This window comes from Siniperca chuatsi, linkage group LG16, assembly GCF_020085105.1.
Source record: "Siniperca chuatsi isolate FFG_IHB_CAS linkage group LG16, ASM2008510v1, whole genome shotgun sequence".
Taxonomy (NCBI): domain Eukaryota; kingdom Metazoa; phylum Chordata; class Actinopteri; order Centrarchiformes; family Sinipercidae; genus Siniperca; species Siniperca chuatsi.
Genome location: NC_058057.1, coordinates 25,593,647 through 25,619,846, shown reverse-complemented (window position 1 = coordinate 25,619,846; position 26,200 = coordinate 25,593,647). Strand labels below are relative to the sequence as shown.

The following is a 26,200-nucleotide window of genomic DNA, read 5'->3' as shown; positions in this document are numbered from 1 at the left end:
TGTGCAGAACAGTTTAAAACATCAACCATGAACAATATAAACTAGTTTTTCCCCACAATCAGTGTGTCTTCCTTTGCTTTGCTACATCCCTCACACCATATCATTTTGTTGCTCTCTGTACTAACTGGCTTAGTGTTGGATTTCTCTGTCTGCAAGACTATTTTTTTTAGCTGCTTCGGCATATGTAATCCCTCGAGAAATTTTCAGTCGCTGTACTTCTGCTGCTCTCCTACTGACCTCGCACCCCCGGTAAGCAGAGCTGTGTTCCCCTCCACAGTTGCAGCACGTAAGCTTAGTTCCACTTTCGCACTTTCCGTATTCATGTTCACCGGCACATCTCCCACATCTTTGTTTGCCTTTGCACACTGCCGCTACGTGCCCATACTTTTGGCATTTTAAGCATCTCAATGGTGGAGGCATATAAGGCCTGACCTCGTAGCTCATATACCCAATATATACTTTGGATGGTAGTCTTTCCTCATCAAAAATCCACATAACTGACAGGCTGTCATATTTCTGGTGGTTTTCAGGCGTTTTGCTTCATGCACTTTTACTTTACTTGCCACATTTTCTTTAATCTGATCTGTCTGCACAAATTACGCCTCGGACCATCTTTTTATCATTAATCAGTGTTCCTTGCACTCTCTTACCTGTGATCTTATTTAATCTGATAGCCTTGCCTTGTTGAGTACTGCCATTACGCAGCACTCTTGCACTTTTCACCTCACCTATCAATTTGTTTATTGATTTAGTTAGTTGAATCAGGTTCCACTCACCAAATGAGGAACCTTCTTGAACCAGTTTAATGATTGCTTTGTAGTCTTCCTTTCGATCTCCTGTTACTACTATATTTCGCTCATTATCAGTCTCTTCTGAGTGTGAACCTTCATTTTGCTGTCTCTGTTTTTTACGCTTTCGTCTGCCGTTAATCCTCTGTACAGTATTCCAACCTTCATTTTCCCGCCAACTACCTCCATTCCTCCAAGCTCACTTCCTGATCCGTCACTTCCCTCTGCCATCTCCTCTCCATTCACACCGCTGATGTGCCACCGCTAATCTTCTCCGAGCCGGAAAGCGACGTCACGTCAGCGTTTCGGTACTTGAAAAACCGAAACGTCAATTTCCATATGTTACATTTTTAATTGAAAAAGAAAATGTGATTAAGAAATGTACATGAAACATTGCATTTGTTTTCTTTATGTTTTAAAATGTAAATGTTGTGGGACATATGCGAAAACCCAAGAAGAAGAACCACTTCCTGCTGTTGATGTCACCTGGTTGGGCAAAGTGACCTGAGAATGCACAGAAATCTAATAACTCAGGCTACTTTCAGACGCTTTGGATGCACATGACCACCTACTCTGACCGAATGTGAATGTAAATACATTTCACACATGTTAAATGTCCAACTACTCGTGTCTGCAGTGAGAATGAAAAACCTCCAAACCACAGGTGAAGTACTGATGTGAAATAAACTCAGACACTGCTGTCTTTACTGTACACTGTAACATGTTCCTTTGCCTTGTAATCAGTGACTTTGTCTTCTTTACACACTCATTCCAGTTTCACAGGATCTTTGTCAGGCTGCTGCGACCTCTGACCTCTGACATCTTTACTGATGGCTGCATCTCATATTGCTGATCAAGAATTTGGGGTCGCTGTCAGTCACTGTGGATGAGACAAAACTACATTTCAAAAATGTAAAAATGAGTTTTTGGCTGTTGGGACATCGATAGGAACTTAAGTAACGATGAGGAAGTGACATCATACTAACCACAGGAAGTAGATGCAGCATCGCTCTACTAAAGCACTACTTTAGAGACTCAGACAGTTGTGAGCACGAGAACAAGAGACAGAAGAAGGAGAGAGACAGAGAATCACGATGGCTGAGTTCAAATGGATTTCTTTATTTCTTATAGCGGTGCTTCAGTTTACAGGTAAGAATACATATATCACATATATAAATGGAAGGCACACTGCAAAAAACAACTTAATCAATATTATTAAAGGTACTTTATTAGCTACATTTTATTTAACTAAGAAAACCAAATCTGTTGTTTCTAACGTGGTGAGTTTAGTGAACTCTTGGAAACCAAAGATAAAGAAATAATCGTCACACTAACTATGAACATAACAGACATTTTCTCATTTCACTTTATTTTTCATAATTTTCTCAACAGCAGCAGCTGAAAAACTTCCCCTCTCCTTCACTGTCAGAGTTGGAGATGAAGTCACTTTGCCTTGTGAAAATGTGATAGACGGTCAGCAAAAATGTAACAGTACTACATGGCTCTTTGCTGGTTCAGGAAACACAGCAGCAGTACAGCTGGTTAGACTTGGGCAGATTGGTGAAAGAGCCAAAGCTCAATCAGACAGACTGAGTGTTACAGCGAGCTGTTCTCTGGTTATAAAGAAGGTCGCAGTCGAGGATGTTGGTCGTTATGACTGTCAACAGTTCAGATCAGGAGACAAACAAGGTCCAGACTCTCAGGTTCATCTGTCTGTTGTTACCAGTGAGTATTTACATCATAATGTTTTCAGCTCAAACTGTCTTGTTAGAACAATATACTGAAACATTACAATAATTATGATCACAGTGATGAAGTTAATTTCACTCTTTTTGTCTCTCTCTCACAATATCTCCATCTTCTCCAGTGACTGAACATAAGGACACTGATAAGGTGACGTTAAACTGCTCTGTGTCGACACGTGAACCATGTGGACGCACAGTGAAGTGGCTGTATGCGGGTGAAGATGTGGCTAAAGATAACAAAGACTTGCTGACATCACAGTCTCTCTGCAGTGCCTCTGTGCGCTTCCTGACTTCTCATTACATTCACACATCGAGGTCTAACTTCCTTACATGTGAAGTGACTGATGGCAACAAAGAGCAGCTGTTTCCCTTCAGACTTCGGCCCTCAGGTGAGAAACCAGGTGAGAATATGATGAGCTGTTTAAAGTCACTTCAAACCGACGAGAATAACGACCTAAAATATTTGTTTATTTCGTGGATTTGAAGTTTTAATATTACATCACAACACAAGTTTGTTGAGTTGTGTTCATCTGTTCAGGTGAGGACACAACAACAGCAACAACTGAATCAACAACAACAACTGAAAACAGCAGAAAAGCAGGTATCACCACGACAGCGTCTGCAATCAGTGATGCTTCAAAAGAACTACAAGGCAGAGTCAACATGTTTATGTATCTGTTTCTACTAAATTCACAGTTAGCAAAGACCTGCAGGCAAAAGAACTTTTAGATACTGACAGACACTTTGTGTCTCTGTTTTCTGTTGTTTGGGGTTTTGTGGTTTGTGTTTCATTAGTAAATGGTTGAAAGTTTTGAAATGCTCTACACAGCAGCTATTGATAAATCAGTCTTTTGAAATGTTCCTTACATTCGTACGGACCCAATGACAGAAGCAAACAAACCTTTTGGAAAGAGACAAAAGAGTTTTCTCAACCCACGACCACGAGGCCCTTCAACTTCAGCTTTTTTTGGGTAACACGAATGAACAAAAGGGTTTAACACCATACCTTACACATCCAAAAAATGTAGTTGGTTAAATTAGTTGTCGTTGCACTTTCTATTTTTTTTGTGGAGCTTTCAACCACAGGGGTTATTTTGCAGACTGTGTTTTTACTGGATGCAGTTTTTGTACCAAAAGTGGCCGTTTGATTTGGTTAAAACTATCAAATGAATCTTTAAACACATTTGAAAATCACATGTAATTCTCTCCTCTGTTAGCGACAGGATTTTGAACTGAACAGAAAGCTGCAGCCAAAATGAGGTTTCTAACATGTGAAACACATATGGGAGTTCTTCATCTTTTATGTAAACAAGTTTACTTGAATTTGATTTTCACAGCACAAAAATGTTTTTTGTATTGTTAAGTAGCCAAAATATTTGAAATGCACATGAACCAGACTAAGAGTCTGCAGCCATGCTAGGAGCTCGGTGAAGCTGTCATGGATGTATTAAAGCTAGGGCAGGTAATGTATTTCAGAAGCATTTTTGTTATATTTGTTGAAATTCTCTTTACATCTGAGAGCAATCAATAAATCAAACGCTCTGAAAATGTGTTGTTGAGATATTTCAGTCTGGACCAAAGTGGTTGACACTGCCATCCCTGGATCCACTAGCACGGCTAAACACGTGTCTTGTGCTTCTGATGGTTTTTCTGTTAACTTTCTTCTCTGACATTATTTTTCTGTTCCACAGCTTGTACAGATTGTTCTGCTCTGAACTACATAATGTTGGTTATGCGTGTGGCTGAACTCCTCCTAATCACTGCGATTACTGTTCTTCTCATCAGAGCTCGAGGTGAGAAACATTTGTTTGGACTGATTAACACAAACTGTAAGTTTAGAGCTGAAATGTTTCTCTGTGCTTTATTTTCCAGGGAACCAGAGACCACCTGACGACAACACTGTGAGCTGAAAATAAAAACTGAATGAACGATGTGTAAAACTGAAATGTATATGAATGATCAGGGACTGTGAGTCAGTGTAAATGATGATAAGCTGCTGGTGCTAACTGTTCATGTTACTGTAATGCAGGACTGTGAATGTCTCCCTGTTTGTGTTTGTGCAGGTTTTGAACTCAGTAAGAAGCCGAACAGTGAAGCGTTCTGGTCCAGCAGCCAGTCAGGTAAAGATCAGATCAGACAGTCACTGATGGTGCGTTCAGGTTCTGCTGATTCATCTGTGAACTGTGTTCAGTTTCAAAACTCCAGCAGTCAGCTGGGAGGAAAATGTGTCAGTTTATATATACTTTTATATAGTATATATAGAAAGTACATTTTCATACTATATACTTTCCCCCTGCATGTCCTTCGTTGCCACATCAACACTTCCTCTGTCAGTGGCAGAAACACAGTAACTGATGGTGCGTTCAGGTGCTGTCAGATTATTTCCTACTTCCTTGTGTTAAATGTGGGTCAGTGCTGTGAAAGTTGTCAGTTACAGTGTGTCAGAGTGAGGGTTTGTTTGTGTTGTGTTCCACAGGTGAATGATGATGAAGATGATGGTGTGGTGAACTATGAAAACTTTGGAGACCCTTCTGCCTCAGTCAGACTCCGCTGATCAACAACTTCCATATCAACATCAACTCACCAGAGAAAAGACTCCACTGCAGTTAAATAACATCATGGAGTCAGTAACAGTCTTCTCTTTATTATATCTGATAACAATATAATCTGCAAATAAAGAAATGTTTACCACTTAATTCTACACTGTGTTTTGGGATTCCTTCATGTACTAACAGTGTCATAATGAAATATTGTTTTCTATGAATGTCCCGCCTCTACTAGTAGCACAACCTCCCTCCTCTTGTCCACTTCTAGTAGTAAACCTTCCCTCTGTTGGGTTGAACAGCTCTGTTCTCACTGGGAACTCAAATGTGTCTAAATACAGATAGAAATGCAGCCAAAGTGACCTGAGCATGCACAGAAATCTAATAACTCAGGCTACTTTCAGAGGCTTTGGATGCACACGACCACCTACTCTGACCTAATGTGAATGTAAATACATTTCACACATCTATTTATGCCAAACCATTTCCTGTGAAAACAACAGGAACAGACCTGCTGCTACATATTGTGGAGGCCTGAAGCTCTACGTCCCGGCAGTTAAAGACGGTTCAGTCTGGACGCTCATCAATGTTTTAACCGTTTGCTGCAACGAGTCTCAGTGACCCCAAACCTTCCAGGGGTTAAAGTAGTTTCCAACAGAATTCGATAAGCGCCTCTTTGTCTCGTGTCCTAATCAAGTGTGGCCTGTCTGTTCCTGTGAGCCTCATGTGTTTCTGACGTTTATCTGGTCATCATTAGAGGGTAACACCTCCAGAGCTCTGCTGCTGCTGTTAACCACATTCTCATCAAAACACTTCCCCTTCAGATCTCTGAGAAAAAGTAACTGAAGTCTGTTTGCTAATAAACACTATCTGAAGAAAACAAGTTGCATTTTTGCAAACATTTATCTTAACTAACAATCTTCACACCTGCAACTTCCTCTTCTTCATTTTAGGAGGTGAAACACGTCATTGCCACAAATACACAGCAGGACTGGACACAGTGTGAACGTGAGACCTCTGACATCTTTACTGATGGCTGCATCTCATATTGCTGATCAAGAATTTGGGGTCACTGTGGATGAGACAAAACTACATTCCAAAAATGTCAAAATGAGTTTTTGGCTGTTGGGACATCGACAAGAACTTAAGTAACTATGAGGAAGTGACATCATACTAACCACAGGAAGTAGATGCAGCATCGCTCTACTAAAGCACTACTTTAGAGACTCAGACAGTTGTGAGCACGAGAACAAGAGACAGAAGAAGGAGAGAGACAGAGAATCACGATGGCTGAGTTCAAATGGATTTCTTTATTTCTTATAGCGGTGCTTCAGTTTACAGGTAAGAATACATATATCACATATATAAATGGAAGGCACGCTGCAAAAAACACCTTAATCGATATCATTAAAGGTTCTTTATTAGCTAGATTTTATTTAACTAAGAAAACCAAATCTGTTGTTTCTAACGAGGTGAGTTTAGTGAACTCTTGGAAACCAAAGATAAAGAAATAATCGTCACACTAACTATGAACATAACAGACATTTTCTCATTTCACTTTATTTTTCATAATTTTCTCAACAGCAGCAGCTGAAAAACTTCCCCTCTCCTTCACTGTCAGAGTTGGAGATGAAGTCACTTTGCCTTGTGAAAATGTGATAGACGGTCAGCAAAAATGTGACGGTACTACATGGCTCTTTGTTGGTTCAGGAAACACAGCAGTGGTAACACTGATTGATCTTGGGCAGATTGTTGAAAGAGCCAAAGCTAAATCAGACAGACTGAGTGTTACAGCGAGCTGTTCTCTGGTTATAAAGAACGTCACAGTCGAGGATGTTGGTCGTTACTCCTGCAGACAGTTCAGATCAGGAGACAAACAAGGTCCGGACTCTGAGGTTCATTTGTCTGTTGTTACCAGTGAGTATTTACATCATATTGTTTTCAGCTCAAACTGTCTTGTTAGAACAATATACTGAAACATTACAATAATTATGATCACAGTGATGAAGTTAATTTCACTCTTTTTGTCTCTCTCTCACAATATCTCCATCTTCTCCAGTGACTGAACATAAGGACCCTGATAAGGTGACGTTAAACTGCTCTGTGTCGACATTTGAACCATGTGGACACACAGTGAAGTGGCTGTATGCAAGTCAAGATGTGGCTAAAGATAACAAAGACTTGGTGACATCACAGTCTCTCTGCAGTGCCTCTGTGAGCTTCCTGACTTCTCATTACATTCACACATCGAGGTCTAACTTCCTTACATGTGAAGTGACTGATGGCAACAAAGTGCAGCTGTTTCCCTTCAGACTTCAGCCCTCAGGTGATAAACCAGGTGAGAATATGATGAGCTGTTTAAAGTCACTTCAAACTGACGAGAATAACGACCTAAAATATTTGTTTATTTCGTGGATTTGAAGTTTTAATATTACATCACAACACAAGTTTGTTGAGTTGTGTTCATCTGTTCAGGTGAGGACACAACAACAGCAACAACTGAATCAACAACAACTGAAAACAGCAGAAAAGCAGGTATCACCACGACAGCGTCTGCAATCAATGATGCTTCAACAGAACTACAAGGCAGAGTCAACATGTTTATGTGTCTGTTTCTACTAAATTCACAGTTAGCAAAGACCTGCAGGCAAAAGAACTTTTCGAGCTTTCAACCGCAGGGGTTATTTTGCTGACTGTGTTTTTATTGGATGCAGTTTCTGTAATAAAAGTGACCGTCTGATTTGGTTAAAACTATCAAATCAATCTTTAAACACTCTCTGTTAGCGACAGGATTTTGAACAGAACAGAAAACTGGAGCCAAAATGCTTAAAACATTTTCATTATCGTTCCAGGTTGGTGGTGGTTGTACATCATTGTGGCTGTGGTTTTAGCTGCACTCTTAGTAATCGCTGTTGCTGTCATCAGATGGAAGAGAACTAAAGGTGAGAGCAGCCACAGATGAAACTTGTAGAAACAAGAAGTTTTATTAACTGGATTTTCTCTGTGGAAGCTTAAGTCGACCCTCTTTTTTGTCTTTTCAGGGAACAAAACACGGATGAAGGACAATGTTGTGAGTTTAAAAACTGTTATTCACTATACATTTTGAGTCTATAGCTGAGAAAGGATAAGACGAGATAAACAGTACCGACTGTGTTGAATTAAAGCTACGCTGTTGCAGCAGCAAAGGTCAAGGAAGTGATTGTGAGGAAAAGCAAAAAGGGGCCCAAAGCTCATTTTTACTTTACTAATCCAGCCATGAACACCTTCAATTACAGCCTCTGAAACGCTGACAGAGTTGAATCAACTCCTCTGTGACACAGTGTCAACACAAACACAACATTATCGGCTTCATAGACGCAGTATTTGTGGTGGATTGCATCTCAAGTCAAACTGAATTCATCCGCTGGACTGAAGTTGTAGATCTGAAGATGTTTTGACAGTCCCATCACACTACCTGTACCTGAAGCCTGCACAGATGTGCTGCATACGTTGCACAGGTGCTGTTCGGACTGTGCCCTGACAACATGTGCATTAACTGAACTGTAACATGCTTGGTGACCAAATGTGTTTTGCTGCAGGAGCTGACCTCAAACCCTGCAGTGACTCAGTCGGAAACCAGAAACCCGTCAACGTTGCTTGCATTTGTTCTCTGAAATATAACTGTATTTTACTGTCGGTACAGTCCTGAGAGCGTGAGAGTGTGCGAGAAAGATAAAAAGGGAAGTTAGAAGATGCAACTGGACTACACCAGAAGAGAACATGAGAGTCAAACAGTGGGTTGTAAAACCAGGGTCAGAGGCCAAACCGCCACCAAAAAAACTACTATACAACATTTTGCGACATCGTTTGAAAGAGACATAACACGACCTTCTGGGCAGAAGTAACACAATCTGAAATGCTGACTGTGATAAAATAGAACGGGATAAAGTTAGAAGAGCGAGTCAGTATTAATCCGCATGTTACTGAGCCGCCATCATGTTGTCTTCTCTGTGTAGGCTGATCCTGAAGATGGTGTTTCCTACGCCTCCGTCAGCTACACCAGGAAGACCAAGAACAGTAAAGCCCGGGTAAGCTGTCTGATCGGCTGTACTTGTGATATCAGTGAATGAAGAAGAAACGTTTTCAGGAACGTCTCCCTTTTCACATTCAAGTGCATCAGTTTGTCCAACCCTTTGCTTGTGCGTTGTGTTGTACTGTGTTACATTGTGTTCTAATCTGCTGTGTTGGTGTGATGATGTTGTTTTGCATGTTGTCACATTGTCTGATGTGTCGCTTTGTGTTGTTTTGCACGTCGTGTTGCACTGAGCTGCAGTGCACTGCGTTGGGTTATGTTGTGTTTTACTGTTGGATACCGTTAATGCTCCTTCGCACTGTTGTCTTTTATAGCGTGGTAGTGCGTGTCATATCCTGTTTCTTTATTTATATTGTGCTGTTTCCTGACAGGTTCACTGTAAAAATGATGAAGGTGATGCGGTGACCTACGCGGTCGTGAAAGCTTCCTCCGCTGATCCCAGCAGCTTCTACGCTACCATCAACTAACCAAACAAATCAAACTCCTGCCATCAGAGCTTTGCTCATCTCTGTTAATGTGCTTTATGATCATTTTCAGGAGGGATTATTGTAAAAAAGCTTCTTCTTCAGAACGGGGTGTAGAAGGTGAACTAGTGGCACAATGCACAACGGAGAAGGAATAACTAAACATTCAACTGTGATCAAAATTATTCAACTCCATAGCAAATCAGGTTTATTGTCAAAATGTACAGACTTTCAGCTGTTTGCATTGAACAAATCAAACAAAAGCATTTGAAATAACTGAACACAACGAATGCTTCCAGTGTTTCCCCAAATTCAACTGAAAAAAATGCAACTTATGACAACTTGTCCAGTCTCAAAATTATTCAACCCCTTCATGGCAAGCGGCTTTAGTACTTAGAGCTCCCTTTTGCTGTTATGACCTGCTGCAAATGAGATGCAGAGCCAGACACCGGCTTCCAGCAGCGTTCCTGAGGAATCTTAGCCCGTTCCTCATGAGCAATGAGCCTCCAGTTCAGGAATATTCTTGGGTTTGCGTGCTGCAACCGCCTTCTTCAAATCCCACCACAGACTTTCTATGGGGTTCAAGTCAGGTGACCGATGGCCACCGTAGAATCTTCCAGGACTTCTTCTGCAACCAAGCCTTGGTGGAATTTGAGGTACGCTTGGGATCATTGTCCTGTTTCAAGGTCCAGTGACGCCCAAGCTTCAGCCTCCTCACAGACTGCATGGCATTTTCTCCTGGGATTTACTGACACTTCAACAAATCCATCTTGCCTTCCACACGCTGCAGGTTTCCAGTGCCAGAGGATGCAAAGCAGCCCCAGGGCATCACCACCATGCTTAACTGTGGGCAGAGTCTTCTGTTCAGCATATCCATCGTGCCGAAAAGTTCCAGTTTTGTTTCATCACGCCACATAACAGAATCCCAAAACCTCTGTGGCTTATTGAGCATATTGGAGCCGACTTTTCTTGTGCCTTTGTGTCACTATCGGTGTACGTCTTGGAGTTCTGGCATGGAAACCGTCTGCGTTCAGTACGCGTCTTACTGTGCTCACTGAAACCTCAGTGCCTGTTGCCACCAAGTCTTGCTGCAGGTCTTCAGCAGTCACTTGAGGGTTTTTCACAACCTGCCTTCTCAGACATCTGGTTGCAGCCGCTGATAGCTTCCTTTTGCTGCCCCGTCCAGGTAGCATAACCACTGTTCCTTGAACTTGCGAACTATGCTTCCAACAGCGTCTCTAGGAACATTCAGTGCCTTCGCTATCTTTTTGTATCCTGTTCCTTGTTTGTGAAGAGCGATGATCTCTTCTCTTAACTTTTTGGACCATTTTTTTTGACATGCAGTCAAATGTGACACTCAACAAACCCCCAGCCAGTTCAGGTATTTCATGTGTTCCAGCTCAAGCACACCTGGTGCAACTAATGAAGGCCTTGATTAGTTGCATCAGGTGTGCTTGAGACAACACCTGTTTTGCACATTTGTGCTGATGTGAGGGATTCTATTCAGTCATTATAAGTTGCATTTTCAGTTGAATTTGGGGAACCCACTTGAAGCATTTGCTGTGTTGAGCTATTTCAGTTGCTTTTGTTTGATATGTTCATTGCAAACAGCTGAAAGTCTGTACATTTTGACAATAAACCTGATTTGCAATGGAGGTTGAATAATTTTGATCGCAGCTGTATATGGGTAGTTGCTTAAAATGTAAATGAGCATAATATATGACACATGTTGCTCGATGAATTTGCTGTCATGCACTTTGTTGTGCTCAGTGATGGATGTGCTCATCTTAGATTATAGTTCAAGGTTAATAAGTATATTGCTCTTTTCATTTTTTCTTTATTATTTCTTTCAAATTGTAAAACTATTATCTCACTTTTTCTTTTTCTTCTGTCATTATTTTATTGTTTTGTTCCCCTCCTCCTTTTGTATGTACTTTAAAGTTTTAACAGTTATTTACATTTTCTGCTTTCTTTTCTTAACGTATAGCACTTTGAGCTTCGACTGTGTCTTTTTTGTACTAAAGGTATAAAGTTTATTTTTACTGCTATTACAATCTACGATTACACAAATATTATTACATGCTGGTTTTTAAGGCTGTTTCTGATGATCTTAAGATTTGACTTTTAAACAAAAAGTGAATTAATTAAATTTTAAGATTTAGTCATTTCCACCAGAATCATGCATCTGTAAATAAGTGTAGAGAAAGCTTAGAAACAACATTAAGACCATTATGTAGGGAGTTAAAAGAATAAATAAAATGTGATTTTTATAACATACTGGGGTTCTGCTCTGGGTATTTGGACTGATGAGATCAGTATTTTTTAAACTGCTAGCCATGGCCTATGAGTTCCTGTTTTTTCTCATTGATTAATTAACCTATATAATAAAGGAAATACATACAAAGATTCAGACTGACTCAGATTTGTTTAAAATTAATTCTAAAACGGTTCATTTTGTTTCCATTTGACACTACAAACATGTCCAGCTAAAAGTGTTTTATTGTGAAAGGATAGCCGGATGTTATATCTTTCATTGCGGCTCGCTTAACGTTCATCACTGTTAGCGTTAGCATTTCGCTCTACACAAGGACTTTGTAGCTTTAAGCTACTTTAAACGACAGACAGACACAAATGAACATATGTATATTTTTATCGTTTGCACCCGAAGCTAAAACATTATTTCCGGCTGCGGTTCTGTTCGTCTTTGACATGACCGTTATCGTACTTGTAGCCAACGTGGCTAATGCTAACTAGGCTAGGTAGCCGCTGTGCTGTCAAGAGGGCAGAGCAGAGTTTGTCCATGTGGTTGAAGTTAAAGTTACGATTTAACTACATTTGTCTTGTAATGCTACCAAAGTCAAATATTAGAATAGTGTCCTAGTTGTATTTAGATTAGCATACAGCAGAATGAGGGTTTGTTGTGGTGTTAAAACACTGCAGGTGATCAGCAGAGTCTTCATCTATCCTGTCAATACAACAGCAGCAGGTGAGTGCAGTGATGATCTGATCAATGCTTTGGATTTGAACACGATTTAATATTACACTTGTACAGTAACATCGCTGGCCAAATATTACGTTTTCTTGGATATTGGATGGTTGACGGTTTGCTATATTTTAATTTTAGGTTCTGAATTGTAAATTGATTTAAATATACACCTATACAACCTTACAAACTATCTGGAGGGACAGAAGTTTCCTTGTTTTTTAGAGTGATTGTGTTTGTAAATCATTGGACATTTCATTCAGGAAAAGCTTTTTACTTTTAAAAATGTTATTTTAATGTTTGTGTTTGACAGTGAGGTGGCGAGCAGCTCAGACCAGACTCTTCTGCAGCCCTCCAACAGGTGAGGAAAAGCCCCGACCCTCCATGCTGCGACACCTGACCTCCAAAATAAAAGCCACAGGTCCGATTCCGGTGTCAGAGTACATGAGAGAGGTGCTCACCAACCCTGTGACGGTAAGCGATAATCAGTCACCCTGAAATCTGGAGACATATTTAAGCATAAAGATAAAGTTTTCCACTCTGTCATTATTGCATCTGGCCACTGGAGGGCGACAGAGACAGCCACCCTTACTGGGCCCAAGCACATCCTTACTATCTTGCCTGTTTGATATTTAACTGCTTATATTGTGAAGAACTTTGTAACTTTTGTTTTGAAAAGTGCTCTATAAATGAATCTTTACTTGGCACCATTAAATCCCTAGCAACCACCCAGAATCACCATAACAACCACCTTGGAACGCCATAGCAACAACCCACCTTTCCACGCCAAAACTCCAAATACACACCATAGCAGCCACATAGCAACCTAACCAAAATAGTTTTGATTAATTGATTAATTATGAAGTAAAACAAAAATGAAAAAAATTCATGTTCTTCATAAATTTCCAGAGCTCAAAATGACGTCTTCAGATTGGAGCCACAACGATTAGTGGATTAATCGATTAGTCGATTGACAGAAATTGAATTTGCAACAATTTTGATAATCAATTGATCGTTTAGGTCTTTTTTTAATTCACTAGTTCCTTCTTCTGAAATGTGAATATTTTCAGGTTTTCTTAGTCTTCTATTACAGTAAACCTTTTTTTTTTTTTTTTTTTTTTTTTACAATATGCTGACATTTTATAGACCAAACCTAGTGGGTGTTGATTCTCAGTGGTTTTGGCACTACTATCGGTGCTTTCTCATGACAGTGAGTGTTCTGATTCGGCTGTAATATCAAACATTTTTCTTTATGGAGCTTTTAAAAGCCACTAATTGATCTGATGAGTGTTTTATCAATAACAGTGAAGGAGTCTGGTTGAGATTTGAAAGTGTAAAATTATAAACTGCGGAAAATGACTCGTGCAGCATAATCCAACTGTTTTGCATGAAAATCATTGAACCGTGAGTCTAGAGATGCCTTGTTTGCCCCAGTATGTCCTTTTTTCATATGATTTGACATTTTGATTTTCTGTTTTAAGATGAACTGTTCCTTTAAAACCTGAAATAGTTTCACACCCTCTGCTGCTTCTGCTGATTGAGTTAATTGCTGCTTGTGTTGTTTGTCGTCCGTCACTCAGACTGATTTGTTTTATCTTTCAGGGTTATTATGTCAGGAACAACATGCTGGGACCTGACGGGGATTTCATCACATCACCAGAAATCAGTCAGATTTTCGGCGAGGTGAGCTGTCATGTTTCTCAGTTTATTACAGGAGTTAATTTGAGATTAAATGTTTTATTTTACATTATGTATCCACTCAACCCACCTCATCTACAGCTACTTAGATTAGCTTAGATTGTTGTCCAAGAATACCTTTCAACAACCTGTTTGTTTTACCTTACTGTTAGTTGTATATAGTAATAAATATCAGCAGATTCCTCAAAGACGTGGAAATCCTGGAAAACTTGGACTTAAAATCTAGTTTTCCATATTTTGAAAAACATGAAAATATATTTGAACTTTTGAAAAAGCAATGAAAATAGCTTTAACATAACTTCCAATTACAGTACTACAGTAATAAAAAACACTGCAAGCATTTCATATCTATACAAAATAAAGAAAAGCAAACTTATGATTGATAACTGATTAATTAAACTTCACACTCTTTACTGGTTATTTTCCTGCAGACTGACTAATTGGTTAATCATATAACTGTTTCAGCCCTAGTTCTGTCTATTTTTGCCAAAAAGTCTTTCTGCTTAAAGTTCGGGCGAGTTCCAGAAATAAGTTACATCTCTTAGCAGGAAAGCTAATAGGAAACAGCACATTTCTCCTCAGTCAGATAAGAAAACTTGTGACAGCACCTTTGACCTTTTCCTTGTTTTTAAGTGTTTGAACATGTTTGTTGTTTCTTCCAGCTGCTCGGAGTGTGGATCATCAGTGAGTGGATGGGAGCAGGTCGACCCAAACAGCTGCAGCTGGTCGAGCTCGGACCTGGAAAAGGATCGTTGGCCGGTGACGTCCTCAGAGTACGAACTTTATTTAGTACAGCAGCAGGACTTCATGCTGATCATCATCAGATCAGCGCTCTACTACAGACCTGTCTGTTACAGAGGGAGTTTTACAAATACATTAGAAGTGTGAAGTATTTTGCATGCAGTGACTTCCTGGAGTCTTGTCCTCAATGTGAGGTTTCCGGGCAACCAGTGGAGACTCCAGGAAGTTACTGCTACCGGCCAAGAAATGGTCCGGCACACACACACACACACACACACACACACACACACACACACATCCCATAAAATCACATGTTTGGTTTTTACACATCAGTTTTTGTACGGATGAAACAAACGATTATATAATGTGTTAATTAGTGAGCTTAAGAGGTGTTGGTAGGTGGATTTTGTTACCTTTGGATGGAGCCAGGCTAGCTGTTTCCCCAGTTACAGTCTTTGTGCTAAGTTAAGCTAACCTCATCCTGTGTGTGTTTGTTTTTTTTGTACCCTTGTGAGGCGTTTTAGACATTTTTGGGAAAGTGAGGACTGGTCCTCACTTAGGTTATGGTTAGGGGCTTGGTAATGTTTTATGTCAGTGAGGGTCCTCATAGGTACAAATAGGTGTAGAAGTGTGAGATAGAGAGCATTGGTTATGTTTTTAATTACTTTTCAAAGCACAGTTTCATTTTACATCAAAAATGCAAAAACAAACTTGTAAAATCAAATAATTCACTTTATGTATTTAATTCTATTTGGTATATTTGTTGTATTTATTTATATGTTAACATTTTTGCCTGAATTTGTATCATAATCATTTAATATTTAACATAGACCTTTACTTTTCCAAAAATCCAGATACAAGTTAATTTCTCTCAGCTGTATTCTTACTGATGCTGAACATGTTTAAACATAATACATTATTATCATGTGCTGTTCATCTGTATAATGAAGTGGTGATATTATTTTCTGTGTTGTTTTTATTTCTCCAGGTGTTCAGTCAGTTGCGGTCCGTGCTCGGCGAGGCCTCGGTGTCTCTCCATCTGGTCGAGGTGAGTCCGGCTCTGAGTCGTATCCAGGCCCAGAATCTGACCGGGAACCGCAGCCAGGAGGCAGACGCCGAGGATGAGCAGGTCTACCGCCGCGGGGAAACTGCTGCCGGGCTGCCGGTGTCCTGGTACCGTTGCCTAGACGACGTCCCCACAGGTACACCGAAGCAGAAACAGGTTTGGGTTAAAGCTGCTGGGAAGTCGGTGATTTGTGATGATTTCCAAGTGTTTCCACCCGTGATGTTCTTATCAGGATGGAAAAATCTCAGAAACTCACTGAAATCCAGAATATTACAACACCTGCTACAATTAATCACACTTTTTAGTAAAAGGTCTAATGAGTTCTTTTGATTGGATGATTATAAAAACTTGAGCTTTTCGGAAAGGAACCTTTGCTGGGGCAGATTTTATTTGTCGAGGGACAGAATACTTCTTACATGTAATGTTATATGAAGTTATATTCATGTCTGACAAATGTTTCTTCACTGCAACTGTATTTTTGTTGTCTGGGCACCATGTGGGCAATAAATAACAAACTAACTGACTACTACTGCTGCTAATACGACTGCTGCAACTCTTAATGCAACTACTATGATTACTACTGGTCTTACTGCCATTAGCACTGCAGCCAGTAGTGAAAATAATAGTGGTTATTAAGAAATAATAATAAGACAAAAGAGAAGAAGAAAACATTGCTGGCTAACTGTGTGAATTCTGATCAAATTCTCCAATCAGCATTCGTTAAAGAGGAACTCCACAGGGAGCTGTGTGAAGTCTGATAAATGTACTCAGGTGATGTCACTTGAGTCCGCGTCAGTTGGGGCTGAAGACTACTAAGTTTGAAAATGACAAAAATCTGTTGGTGTGGAGAAAGAAGTGAGTTTACCAGAACTCTGTAGCTCGCTGCTCATCTCTGCTGCAGGCTGGAGGCTCCAGGCTACAGTAGCCGCTGCTAGCATAACACATCCAAATGTTGGCAGTCGAGTTGCATTGTGGGTAATGTAGGATCAGGTTTTGACAAGGAAGAAGAATGTGAGGAATGAAAAAGATGATATCTCTGCTGCATCGATTTAGATCCTTTTAAAAAAAAAAAAAAAAATCTCCATCATGAGTTTGACAATGTTGTAGGAGTGCAATGCTAAATCAGTTGAGTAACTTTTTAAGGCATAACATGTCATATTAATCAAAAAATTTATCTTAAAAAGGCTATAATCTATGGGCAGTGTCCAATTCCAGACACTCAAGTGGATGGTTAATAAAAACAATGTTTTATTAAATATGAGCTAAAACGCATATCAGCACACTTGCTTTCCACAGGGTGTTTTGACATGTTTTGCTCTTGTTTATATTCTTTTTCTTCAGACCGTATAAGGAAGTAAAAATGTATTTGCCAGCTTTGTTGGCAAACATTTTTGTCATTTGCCTAATTATCTTACAGTCAGTTTCTCTCGTCTTCTCACAGGATTCAGCATCTTTCTCGCTCACGAGTTCTTTGACGCTCTGCCGATCCACAAATTTCAGGTTAGTTTAAAGCCAAGAATTCTTATGTGATTATTGCTCTTTTTGTTAGTATTTGTTTGTAGAAAAATGAAAAATATTCTAGTGAAAGTTGTGTTGCTCTCAGCCCATTCATCTCAGTGTCCCTGGCTTGTAGTGGGCTGCATTTCTGTCTTTATATTATACTACCACCAGATGGCGCCAAAGTGAAATAATAAAGTCCAATCCCTCACATAGTGACAATATCTAAAGAAATATGAAAATGACATACAGTATCAGCAGAGTGATCAAAGGCTGTAGCTGCATATGTAGTTTCAGCGTGAATTTCTGAACAGATCTTATTGAAGTATTTTCACACTGTCTGATTTTTGAAGATCCAGCGAACAGAACCAAGTTTCTGTGTCCTGATGTGACTCTTCCTGTGTGATAGGATGAAAAGAAATTAAATCATTATTTAAGTGATATTTTTACAGCTTGTTTATCACACTTAGAATAAAGTTTGAAACCTCTGATAGGTAGGAGATTTTTCTTGGTTCTACCTTTTTTTTTAAACTCATTTGTTTATGAAGAAAAACCCTTCAGACAGAACAGTCCTAGCAACTGCTCTCTTTCACACATTTCTCTGTGGTGTTCTGGTGTCTTTGGTGTTGTTGAAACCTGCAGCGCCCTCATACAAACAAACCCTTCTCAGGTGTTTTGTATACAGCGGCCTGTCTAAGTTTAGGTTTGTTTGTTTTGGGTAGAGGACGCAGAAAGGATGGAGGGAGGTGATGGTGGACATCGACCCAGAGAAGGAGGACCAGCTGAGGTTTGTCGTGGCACCGTCTCCCACTCTGGCCTCGTCCACGCTCGTACAGGTCAGTACCTGAGCGGCTCGGTCACGTGACTCCTCTGGAGGTGGAGGCGTCTCTTCATGGAGACTGACTGAGAGATTTCACTGAATTCATCTTTTAGTTGTATATCAGACTGAAATATCAGCGAGCAAGAGACCATTGATTCATGTCCTAAACAAGATCCACATTTAGTCACCACAAAGCCTGGAGCTTTCAACCGTATTACGCAATCTTCCTCAGCAGATAAGAGTTGCCCAACTGTCAAGGAATTGTAGATGTTCAGATTTTGATTTTTCTGAGCATGTTTAAGGACTTCTCGTCTTGTTTCCAAGGTCAAGAATGAACTTTGAACCTTTTTTTTTTTTTTTTTTTTAAGTAAGCATGGAAGAGAACTCCTTAAGCCCTTAAACTTCATCTGCTGATGAAGACTGTGCGATACAATGGAAAGCTCCAGAACAGCTACTAAATGGACCTTGTGGTGATATTGTTTTGTAAACTGTGGTTTCCAAGGTCAAGAATGAACTTTCACTCTCAAGACCAACATTTTAAGGCTCTTCTAGCATCAAACAGGCTGCGATGTTCATCACACCACACAATATGGAAATGTGGCTGATCAGCGAGGACGTCTCCAGTTAATTATTGTAGAAATATTTCTGTTATCATTCCTCACTTTAATTCAAGTCTTCTTGCGCTAGTCATTCCTCAAGGAACCTGTAACCTACAACTAACTGTTTATAGGTAATATCACAATACAAACATAAAATAACTGTACATGATCAAATAAGAGAAGAGAGAGGTTCTGAAGTAGCAGAGAAATGGCAGATCTCAGAAGCGATGACCAAATGGTAGAATCAGTCAGTCCCAACACCCACTTTATTTTCAATTAGTCAAGTGGCGAGGATTTCTGGTAATTGCCACAGTGCCCAAGTGCCCGTTGAGTCCGCAAGCATGTGGAGGTTTAACAGAGCTCACTGGGACACTCTTGATTAATGAGGACATCCACTGGCCCGAAACAAATACATGGCTCAGTCGAGCTCAGACGTTTAGTTTGTGTTATTGTATTTTCACACAAAGAGCAAATGAGTGGGATCAACCACACAGCTACAATCAGACTGAGAAATTCAATCAAGATATGTAGAAGCACGTTGGCTTACTATCGATCGATCGATCGATCGATCACCTGTATACTACCTGCTATCACATGTACAGGCTACAATGTTCATTACACCACACTATATGAATGTTATGTAATTATTATATTAGGGCTCCGTAATTATTTTTTGAAGAATCGTTTAATCAATTAAATGAAATAGTGAAAAAGAGTAAAAAGTGACTCATTCGGATCTCTTTTTGTCCTGAAAAAATCAGAAGATATTTTAATTTAAAATGATATAAAACAGAATAAAGCGGCAAATCCTCACATTTGGAGAAGCTGGAACCAGAGAATATTTGGCATTTTTTATTCAACAATTGATTATCAAAAATGTACTTTCTGTCTGTTGACCAATTGATTAGTTGATAAACTGTTTCAAATTCTATTTCCAGACATCACCTCACGTCTTGAAATGTACCTTTTTAAAATAAAGATGTAAAAGATGATAAGTTATATTCAGATATTTCTTTTCAGAGCTCTTTATTCAGACCATTTGTACCAGCTTGTTAAAACTGATTTCCACAGCTTAGATGGAAAAATAATAAACAAATGTCCTTGAAAATAGGAGCTTCAAATGTGACAAGGGCGTGCACTCGCTCATAATAAACTCATACAAAACTAGAAATACAAATGTCAAGCCTTTTTAAAGCAGAGGAGGTTTAACTCGAGAACACTTTTATAAGAGCTGGATAATTGTAACTTTAAAGTACAGAATGAAGAACGTCTCTAATCTTTTAAACACTGTGGAAATGAACTCCTCAGATATACTCTGAGGTTTGTTTTATAGCCTCCATCTGGTTTTTATTGACCACATTTATATACCAGCTATACGTTCACAGCCTGTTTGATTTGGCCTCTCTGGCTCACTACAGACACTTTGAACATCCTGCCAGAGGCCTGACATCATCATCATCATCAGTCTGTTTGGATGAAGAACCTGCTCTTAAGTCCAGTTTGAGGGCTGGAGCTCTGAGTTCAGCCTCCATATATTCAAACCAGACACAAACCATGAAACTTTAGAAAGTAGTTTTGAAGAAAAGAGGGATCCATTTCTCACTGAGGTCGTCTTTGTTTTCAGATTGAAACAATGGGCTGTCTTAAGCTGGTTTCTAGATCCAAAGAGGCATTAGTATGTGACGTGGCAACTATAAACGAGTGAGTTCACTCAGAAAAGCAGCTGTTGGTGATGATGTACCGGGCATTTCTGGTTGTATTCAGGTGTATTTTTCTGGATGATGAGTCAAACACACAGCAGGTATATAACTAAATATGTCCAGAAGCTGTTTGAGCTGTATTTTCTGCCATTTGGTACGAGCATTTTTATTCCATGCTTTCTTCTTCCTTGTCAAAACCTGCCGCCTACATTACCCACAATGCAACTTGACTACAAGTATGTTATGCTAGTAGTTGCTAACGTAGCCTCCAGCAGAGATAAGAAACTGACATCACATCTGTTTTTTATGTAAAAAGATAATCATATATCCTCATCTAACATTTCAATCAATCTGGTTTAACTTACTGGGACAATAACGATTATTTTCATTATTGATAATGGTGAAATAACAGTCAAAAACCCAAAGATGTTCAATTTACAATGCGAACCAGAAGATCCTCACAAATCCTCTATACCCAGAGATGGTTTGCATTTTCGCTTGATAAATAACGTAAATGATTAAGTCCTCACAAATATAGAAAGACAAACGTGTTTGTGTGTGTGTGTGTGTCAGGCAGGTGAAAGGCGGGATCACGTGGAGGTGTGTGCAGAAGGCGGAGTCATCATCCAGCAGCTGGCCCGGCGGATCGCAGAGGACGGCGGCGCGGCACTGATTGCCGACTACGGCCACGATGGAACCAAGACGGACACGTTCCGAGTAAGATGGACTCTTTCACACTCAGTGGCCACTTTATTAGGAACACCTGTACAGTCTAATGCAGCCCAGTACAACAGCCCTGCTCATAACATCTATCTTTACGAAGCTCGTAATGTTCAGTTTTTGGTGTAAATTCAATTATATGTTTATTATTGAGGTCATAGTTAAAGGTGGATTACTTTTATTGAGAGATTATATATCATATTTATTATATTGAGTTTCAAATTGTTTGTCCTTTCTATTTACATATGAGGGAGGCAGAATATTAGAAACACCTGTGAATATCATGCAGTCCAGTACAACACCATCACTAACTAGGAGCTCACTGCTAAAACATGTCATTTAATTAACTCCTCTATGACAGGGTCAACAAAAACTGAACATTATGGCATCATAAAAGTCGACTTTATTGCAGAACAGTTGCATTGGAGTGCATTAGACTGTACAGGCGTACCTAATAAAGTGGACACTGAGTGTATATCTGACTGTAAATATTTAGGATTATCATTAATATTTGTCTTATGCCGCGGCTCAAATTACCATGAACTGAAATGAGCTAGAAACACAAAACTTGGCCCAATAACTAGAAATGATGTGCATGTGCTTCCACAGAAATATGAGCCCAATTGGCCACATGGTGGCGCTGTAATTAAGGCCCAAAAATGCAATTTTGAACAGGCCACGCCCCCTCACACCAAAGGTCAGAATGACTTGAAATTTCTCTCACAAGCCCGGCTCAATGTGCTCTGCAAAAAATCCTCTCGGAACACTAAAGTCCACCTAACTAGATCTTCAGCCATTTACAATTCTTTGAAAAACACATTTTTGACATCTCCTCCTAAACCGTAGATCCGATTGCTACCAAATTTTCGGTGGATCATCATTGGACGAAGCTTATCAAAAGTTGTATAAAGCTTCTTGATGTCTTTTTTTAGTTTTCAAGATATTGACCAATGGCTCAGCACATAAATAGACCAAAGTCAACAACTGTTGGGCTAATCATCACAAAACTTCATTCAAAATGACCACTAGGGGGTGCTACAAATGCAAAAACCTGGCATAACACAAATCGGACTATAAATCAGTGTGATTGGTCTCACTCCTTTTAAGCAGAATTAAAGTAGCTGAAGTGACTTTGCTCATCTTTGTGAAGCCTGAAACTCGTTGCTGCGCCTGGCTTTAGTTTTGGCCGATTGAGCTGCTTCCTTCTGTTGAGCGAACAAGGATTTGAACCTGCAAATTGCCGCTTGTGGCTATATTTTTTTTAATTGTTTTTTTATAGATTGCAACTCTTTCTTTATTCTTCTTTAAACTCATGACTAAGAAATGCTGATAACACTGACAGTAGGTTTGAGCAACATATACACTGAAACAATAGAGATTTGTCAACAATCAGAGATTTTACTGTACAGTTTATACTGTATGTCTGACTCTTTAATGTCTCCGGTTGTATTAGACCGTTGTGTTTAAAATCAATGAGGAGATCTGCTTCATTATTGGGCAAGTGTTTAAAGGAATAGTTCAACATTTTGGGAACTTTGCTATTTGCTTTCTGGTGGAGAGTTAGATAAGAAGATCGATATCACTCTCATGTTTGCACAGTAAATAAGAAGCTACACCCGGTTAGTTTAGCATAAAGACTGGAAAGTCCGCATACCAGCGCCTCTAAAGCTCAGTAATTAACACGTACTATCTGTTTAATCCGTGTAAAAGTGTAAAAACAACGCCGTTTTATGAGGGGTTATGTGCCGGACTAGAGCTGCACAATGTGGTCAAAAAATCACATTATTTTGACCGATATTACGATTGCTATATGATTCACGATTAGTGGGAATGATCATTTTTGCATCACAAAATGAATTAATCAAAATCATGATGATGTGACATTTGTTGGGGTCTGTACCGAACAAACATGTTTTCTTCCATCTGGAGAACAAGATTTGTATGCCAGAGTATGTCTGCAGCACTGCAGCACTTCATTATAAAGCTGTTTTGTCACACATTTGACCTTCATCAAAAAACTGCAGCTTCTGTGATTTGGATATTGCTCTTGGCCATATTGCAATTTCGATAATATTTCGATTAGTTGTGCAGCCCTATGCCGGACTATTTCTTGGCTCTAAGCAGTAACTTCCTGGAGTCTCTGCTGATTGCCTTACAACTGCTGTGTGCTAAGCTAAGCTAACCGCCTGCTGGCTGTAATCCTACAGTATATTTAACAGACAGATTTGAGAGTGGTATCAATCCTGTCATCTCACTCTCACTCTCACTCTCACACACAGAAAGTGAATATGCGGAATTCCCAAAATGAAAATGTATTTCAGTAAATGTAGTATATTATTATATATATATTGATACCATGATATAAAATGCCATATATCAAGATAAAAGATTTCATCCATATCAACCACCTCTGACAACATTTAGCAATCATATTTGGACATTTTTAAAATTGAACCAACTTCTGCTGTACTTTCGATGTGTAACTGCACAACTCCTGGTGGAGTTTCCTTTACAATGAAAATGAGTGAACAAATTGACAGTGCCAAGGTAAAAGTAATCATTGAGTATTTTTTGACTTCACTTTTTAGAGGATGTCCTCATCTTTTGTAAGAATGAAGCAACAGATGACTAGCTGGAGCTTTTTAAAGAGGATGAAGTAATATTCTGGGATTTCTTTAAATGTCACTTTTAGCTGTTACATTTACCTAGAATCCACTTGTATCCTGTAGCTTTTGTGCGCTTGTAATTCTATTGTCTTTGTGAGGACCAATTCAATATTCACACCTTAAAATGAGGACATTTTTGGACAGTTAGGACATTTTGTCCGGTCCTCTCTTCAGTTATAGTTGAAGGAAACAGATGTAGGAAGCAGTGAAGCCCATCTGCTGCAGGCGGAGAGGAAACCGGGGTCGATGGGCTCGCCGCTCCTCTTCCCCCAACTCCTCCTCAGCCTCTCACATTTTTATTTTCTCAATTTTAAATAAATTTAACAAATTCTGAATCAGTTCTGAATTGCCTCTGTCCCTAAAAATACATTTTAAGGACGGTCATTGTCCACATCGGTGCTACCGAAAATAAGTGAGATTATCCTGTAAATCTGTATTTTCTGCAGAATTATTGATGCTAAATATAACTATGTGACTATGTAATGGCCATAAAACTTGTTGCAGTTATACGATGGTGCTTTAATCACATAGTAGGACTGCTTACTACTGTATGTGAGGGTTTCCTGGCTCAGCGAACAGCAGCCTGATGGGGAAACTGCTGAATCTTTTCTGTTCCAAACCAAGAGAGAGAAAATGAAAACATCTGAGGTTCAACCCTAGTTTTTTTTTTTTTTTTTTTAAATTCGTCAGGGTTTTAAAGGTCACCAGCTCCATGACGTCCTGTCCTCCCCCGGCTCGGCAGACCTCACCGCTGACGTGGACTTCAGCTACCTGCGGAGGATGGCTGGAGGGGGCGTGGCCTGTCTGGGACCTGTCGCTCAGAGGACGTTCCTGAAAAACATGGGCATCGACTCCCGACTGCAGGTGAGTCCCAACTGCAGCAGCTCGGCTGGTTTTCATCACTGACACCAGGAAGTGTAATGGTGATGACAACGATCAACGTAATTTATTTCATATTAATTTCATTATTTAAGATATTGTGATCAGGATTATTAATCATTAATTTATTTGTTTCTCCACAAGGCCATGCAGTGAGACATTTTACAAATGTAAAATAAACTTGTCACTGCTTTGTAATAGAGACGCTTTTTTCTAAATTACCCTACACTTCATCTACACTACATCTTCAGAAACACGTCCAGAGATTTGAAAGAGATCCTCAGATTCACGGGTCCAGGAGTTCAGGAACAGAAACCTTCAGAGGTTTTAACTCCCCTGTGGTTGTCTGCAGGTTCTGCTGAGGAGCTGCAGCGACGAGTCCACCAGGAAGCAGCTGATCGGCAGCTACGACATGCTGACCAACCCTGCCAAGATGGGCGAGCGCTTCCACTTCTTCAGCCTGCTGCACCACAGCCGGCTGGCCAAACCAAAGAAACCAGAGGGGCTGAAGCTGGAGAAGAAGAGCCCGGCACCGCTGCCTGTGGCCGGATTCACCAAGCTCAGCTTCTCCTGAGGGTTTTTAACGGTCCAGAGACTTTCATCAACAGGTCAGAGAAGTCTGGAAATGATCTGAACTTTTCTAGAGGTTTTGGAGCTCAGACAGACATTACAGGATATTTCAGATCATGGTCATGGGACAATACTGTTTTTACAGCTGACATAAAAAAATTGCAGAAGGATGACAGTCAATTGTAAATTTTGGAAAATAAAACATTTGTGCAATTTTTGACATTTATTGTTTAACTGATGATATACACAGGTGCCTAACAAAGGTTTTTTTTCCAAATCCAAACAATATCAAATTCTACAATTTTGAAGCCATGTTTCCTTTTTCGTACAAAATTTCCAGTCCATAACATTGAGCGCGTACTGACACCTAATACCAAGAGAAAACGGTGACCACTTAAGATCAGAGGTCATCCCGCGCGGCAGGAGGATCTTTTTCTTCCTTGCTACGCCGTCGCTCGGCCGTCTTCCTTCGTCCACATCTTGAAGCAGTTAGCTGAGCTCACAGTTGTGCAGCAGCCATTCACAACGAGCCTGCCTCTCCTTCGGTAGCAATTAAAAGATTCAGTTACACATGTGGGGGGGTCGCTGCTGCCAAAACAAGCTGCCGTCCTCCAGAGGAGCAGCGGGGCGAGGCGATCATGTTCAGGAT

The 26,200-nt window shown here is 39.9% G+C and overlaps 4 protein-coding genes across 6 annotated transcripts in view; all 4 read left to right on the top strand.

Moving 5' to 3' along the window:
* Nucleotides 1–9,513, top strand: part of LOC122863049 — a 46,311-nt gene extending 36,798 nt beyond the window's left edge. Inside the window, exon 8 of the transcript XR_006374899.1 lies at nt 8,574–9,513. The gene's annotated coding sequence lies outside the window, so the exon portion shown is untranslated. The remainder of the gene's footprint in view (nt 1–8,573) is intronic.
* Nucleotides 1,764–5,229, top strand: LOC122863061. Its single transcript, XM_044169149.1, has 8 exons — nt 1,764–1,937; nt 2,181–2,513; nt 2,656–2,934; nt 3,072–3,185; nt 4,225–4,326; nt 4,406–4,434; nt 4,597–4,653; nt 5,010–5,229. The coding sequence occupies exons 1-8, from the start codon at nt 1,883–1,885 to the stop codon at nt 5,085–5,087; spliced, it is 1,047 nt and encodes a 348-aa protein (XP_044025084.1). The 5' UTR covers nt 1,764–1,882; the 3' UTR covers nt 5,088–5,229.
* LOC122863058 lies at nt 6,244–12,011 on the top strand. Of its 3 annotated transcripts, none has more exons than XM_044169145.1 (8): nt 6,244–6,417; nt 6,661–6,993; nt 7,136–7,414; nt 7,552–7,611; nt 7,929–8,018; nt 8,118–8,146; nt 9,072–9,143; nt 9,520–12,011. In XM_044169145.1, the coding sequence occupies exons 1-8, from the start codon at nt 6,363–6,365 to the stop codon at nt 9,613–9,615; spliced, it is 1,014 nt and encodes a 337-aa protein (XP_044025080.1). In that variant the 5' UTR covers nt 6,244–6,362; the 3' UTR covers nt 9,616–12,011. The 3 variants fall into 3 exon arrangements, with proteins under 3 accessions (XP_044025080.1, XP_044025079.1, XP_044025078.1); XM_044169144.1 differs by having other exon boundaries at nt 6,664–6,993; nt 7,552–7,662; nt 9,520–11,981; XM_044169143.1 differs by having other exon boundaries at nt 7,552–7,662; nt 9,520–11,981.
* Nucleotides 12,012–12,116: 105 nt separating this feature from the next.
* On the top strand, nt 12,117–25,771 carry ndufaf7 (NADH:ubiquinone oxidoreductase complex assembly factor 7). Its single transcript, XM_044169087.1, has 10 exons — nt 12,117–12,598; nt 12,909–13,069; nt 14,198–14,278; nt 14,956–15,066; nt 16,023–16,236; nt 17,542–17,600; nt 18,320–18,433; nt 21,290–21,433; nt 24,793–24,966; nt 25,334–25,771. Exons 1-10 carry the CDS (start codon nt 12,520–12,522, stop codon nt 25,553–25,555), a joined length of 1,359 nt encoding a protein of 452 aa, XP_044025022.1. The 5' UTR covers nt 12,117–12,519; the 3' UTR covers nt 25,556–25,771.
* The last annotated feature ends 429 nt before the right edge of the window (nt 25,772–26,200 follow it).

What these genes read in the sequence shown, in the direction of transcription:
- LOC122863061 (XM_044169149.1), top strand. Translation starts at nt 1,883, where the DNA reads ATGGCTGAGTTCAAATGGATTTCTTTATTTCTTATAGCGGTGCTTCAG. An exon ending in AGCGGTGCTTCAGTTTACAG is followed by an intron (nt 1,938 to 2,180) that starts GTAAGAATACAT and finishes TTTTCTCAACAG; the next exon opens with CAGCAGCTGAAAAACTTCCC. An exon ending in CTGGTCCAGCAGCCAGTCAG is followed by an intron (nt 4,654 to 5,009) that starts GTAAAGATCAGA and finishes TGTGTTCCACAG; the next exon opens with GTGAATGATGATGAAGATGA.
- LOC122863058 (XM_044169143.1), top strand. Translation starts at nt 6,363, where the DNA reads ATGGCTGAGTTCAAATGGATTTCTTTATTTCTTATAGCGGTGCTTCAG. An exon ending in AGCGGTGCTTCAGTTTACAG is followed by an intron (nt 6,418 to 6,660) that starts GTAAGAATACAT and finishes TTTTCTCAACAG; the next exon opens with CAGCAGCTGAAAAACTTCCC. An exon ending in TCATTTGTCTGTTGTTACCA is followed by an intron (nt 6,994 to 7,135) that starts GTGAGTATTTAC and finishes CATCTTCTCCAG; the next exon opens with TGACTGAACATAAGGACCCT.
- ndufaf7 (XM_044169087.1), top strand. Translation starts at nt 12,520, where the DNA reads ATGAGGGTTTGTTGTGGTGTTAAAACACTGCAGGTGATCAGCAGAGTC. An exon ending in TGGCCGGTGACGTCCTCAGA is followed by an intron (nt 15,067 to 16,022) that starts GTACGAACTTTA and finishes TTATTTCTCCAG; the next exon opens with GTGTTCAGTCAGTTGCGGTC. An exon ending in CCAAGACGGACACGTTCCGA is followed by an intron (nt 21,434 to 24,792) that starts GTAAGATGGACT and finishes TAAATTCGTCAG; the next exon opens with GGTTTTAAAGGTCACCAGCT.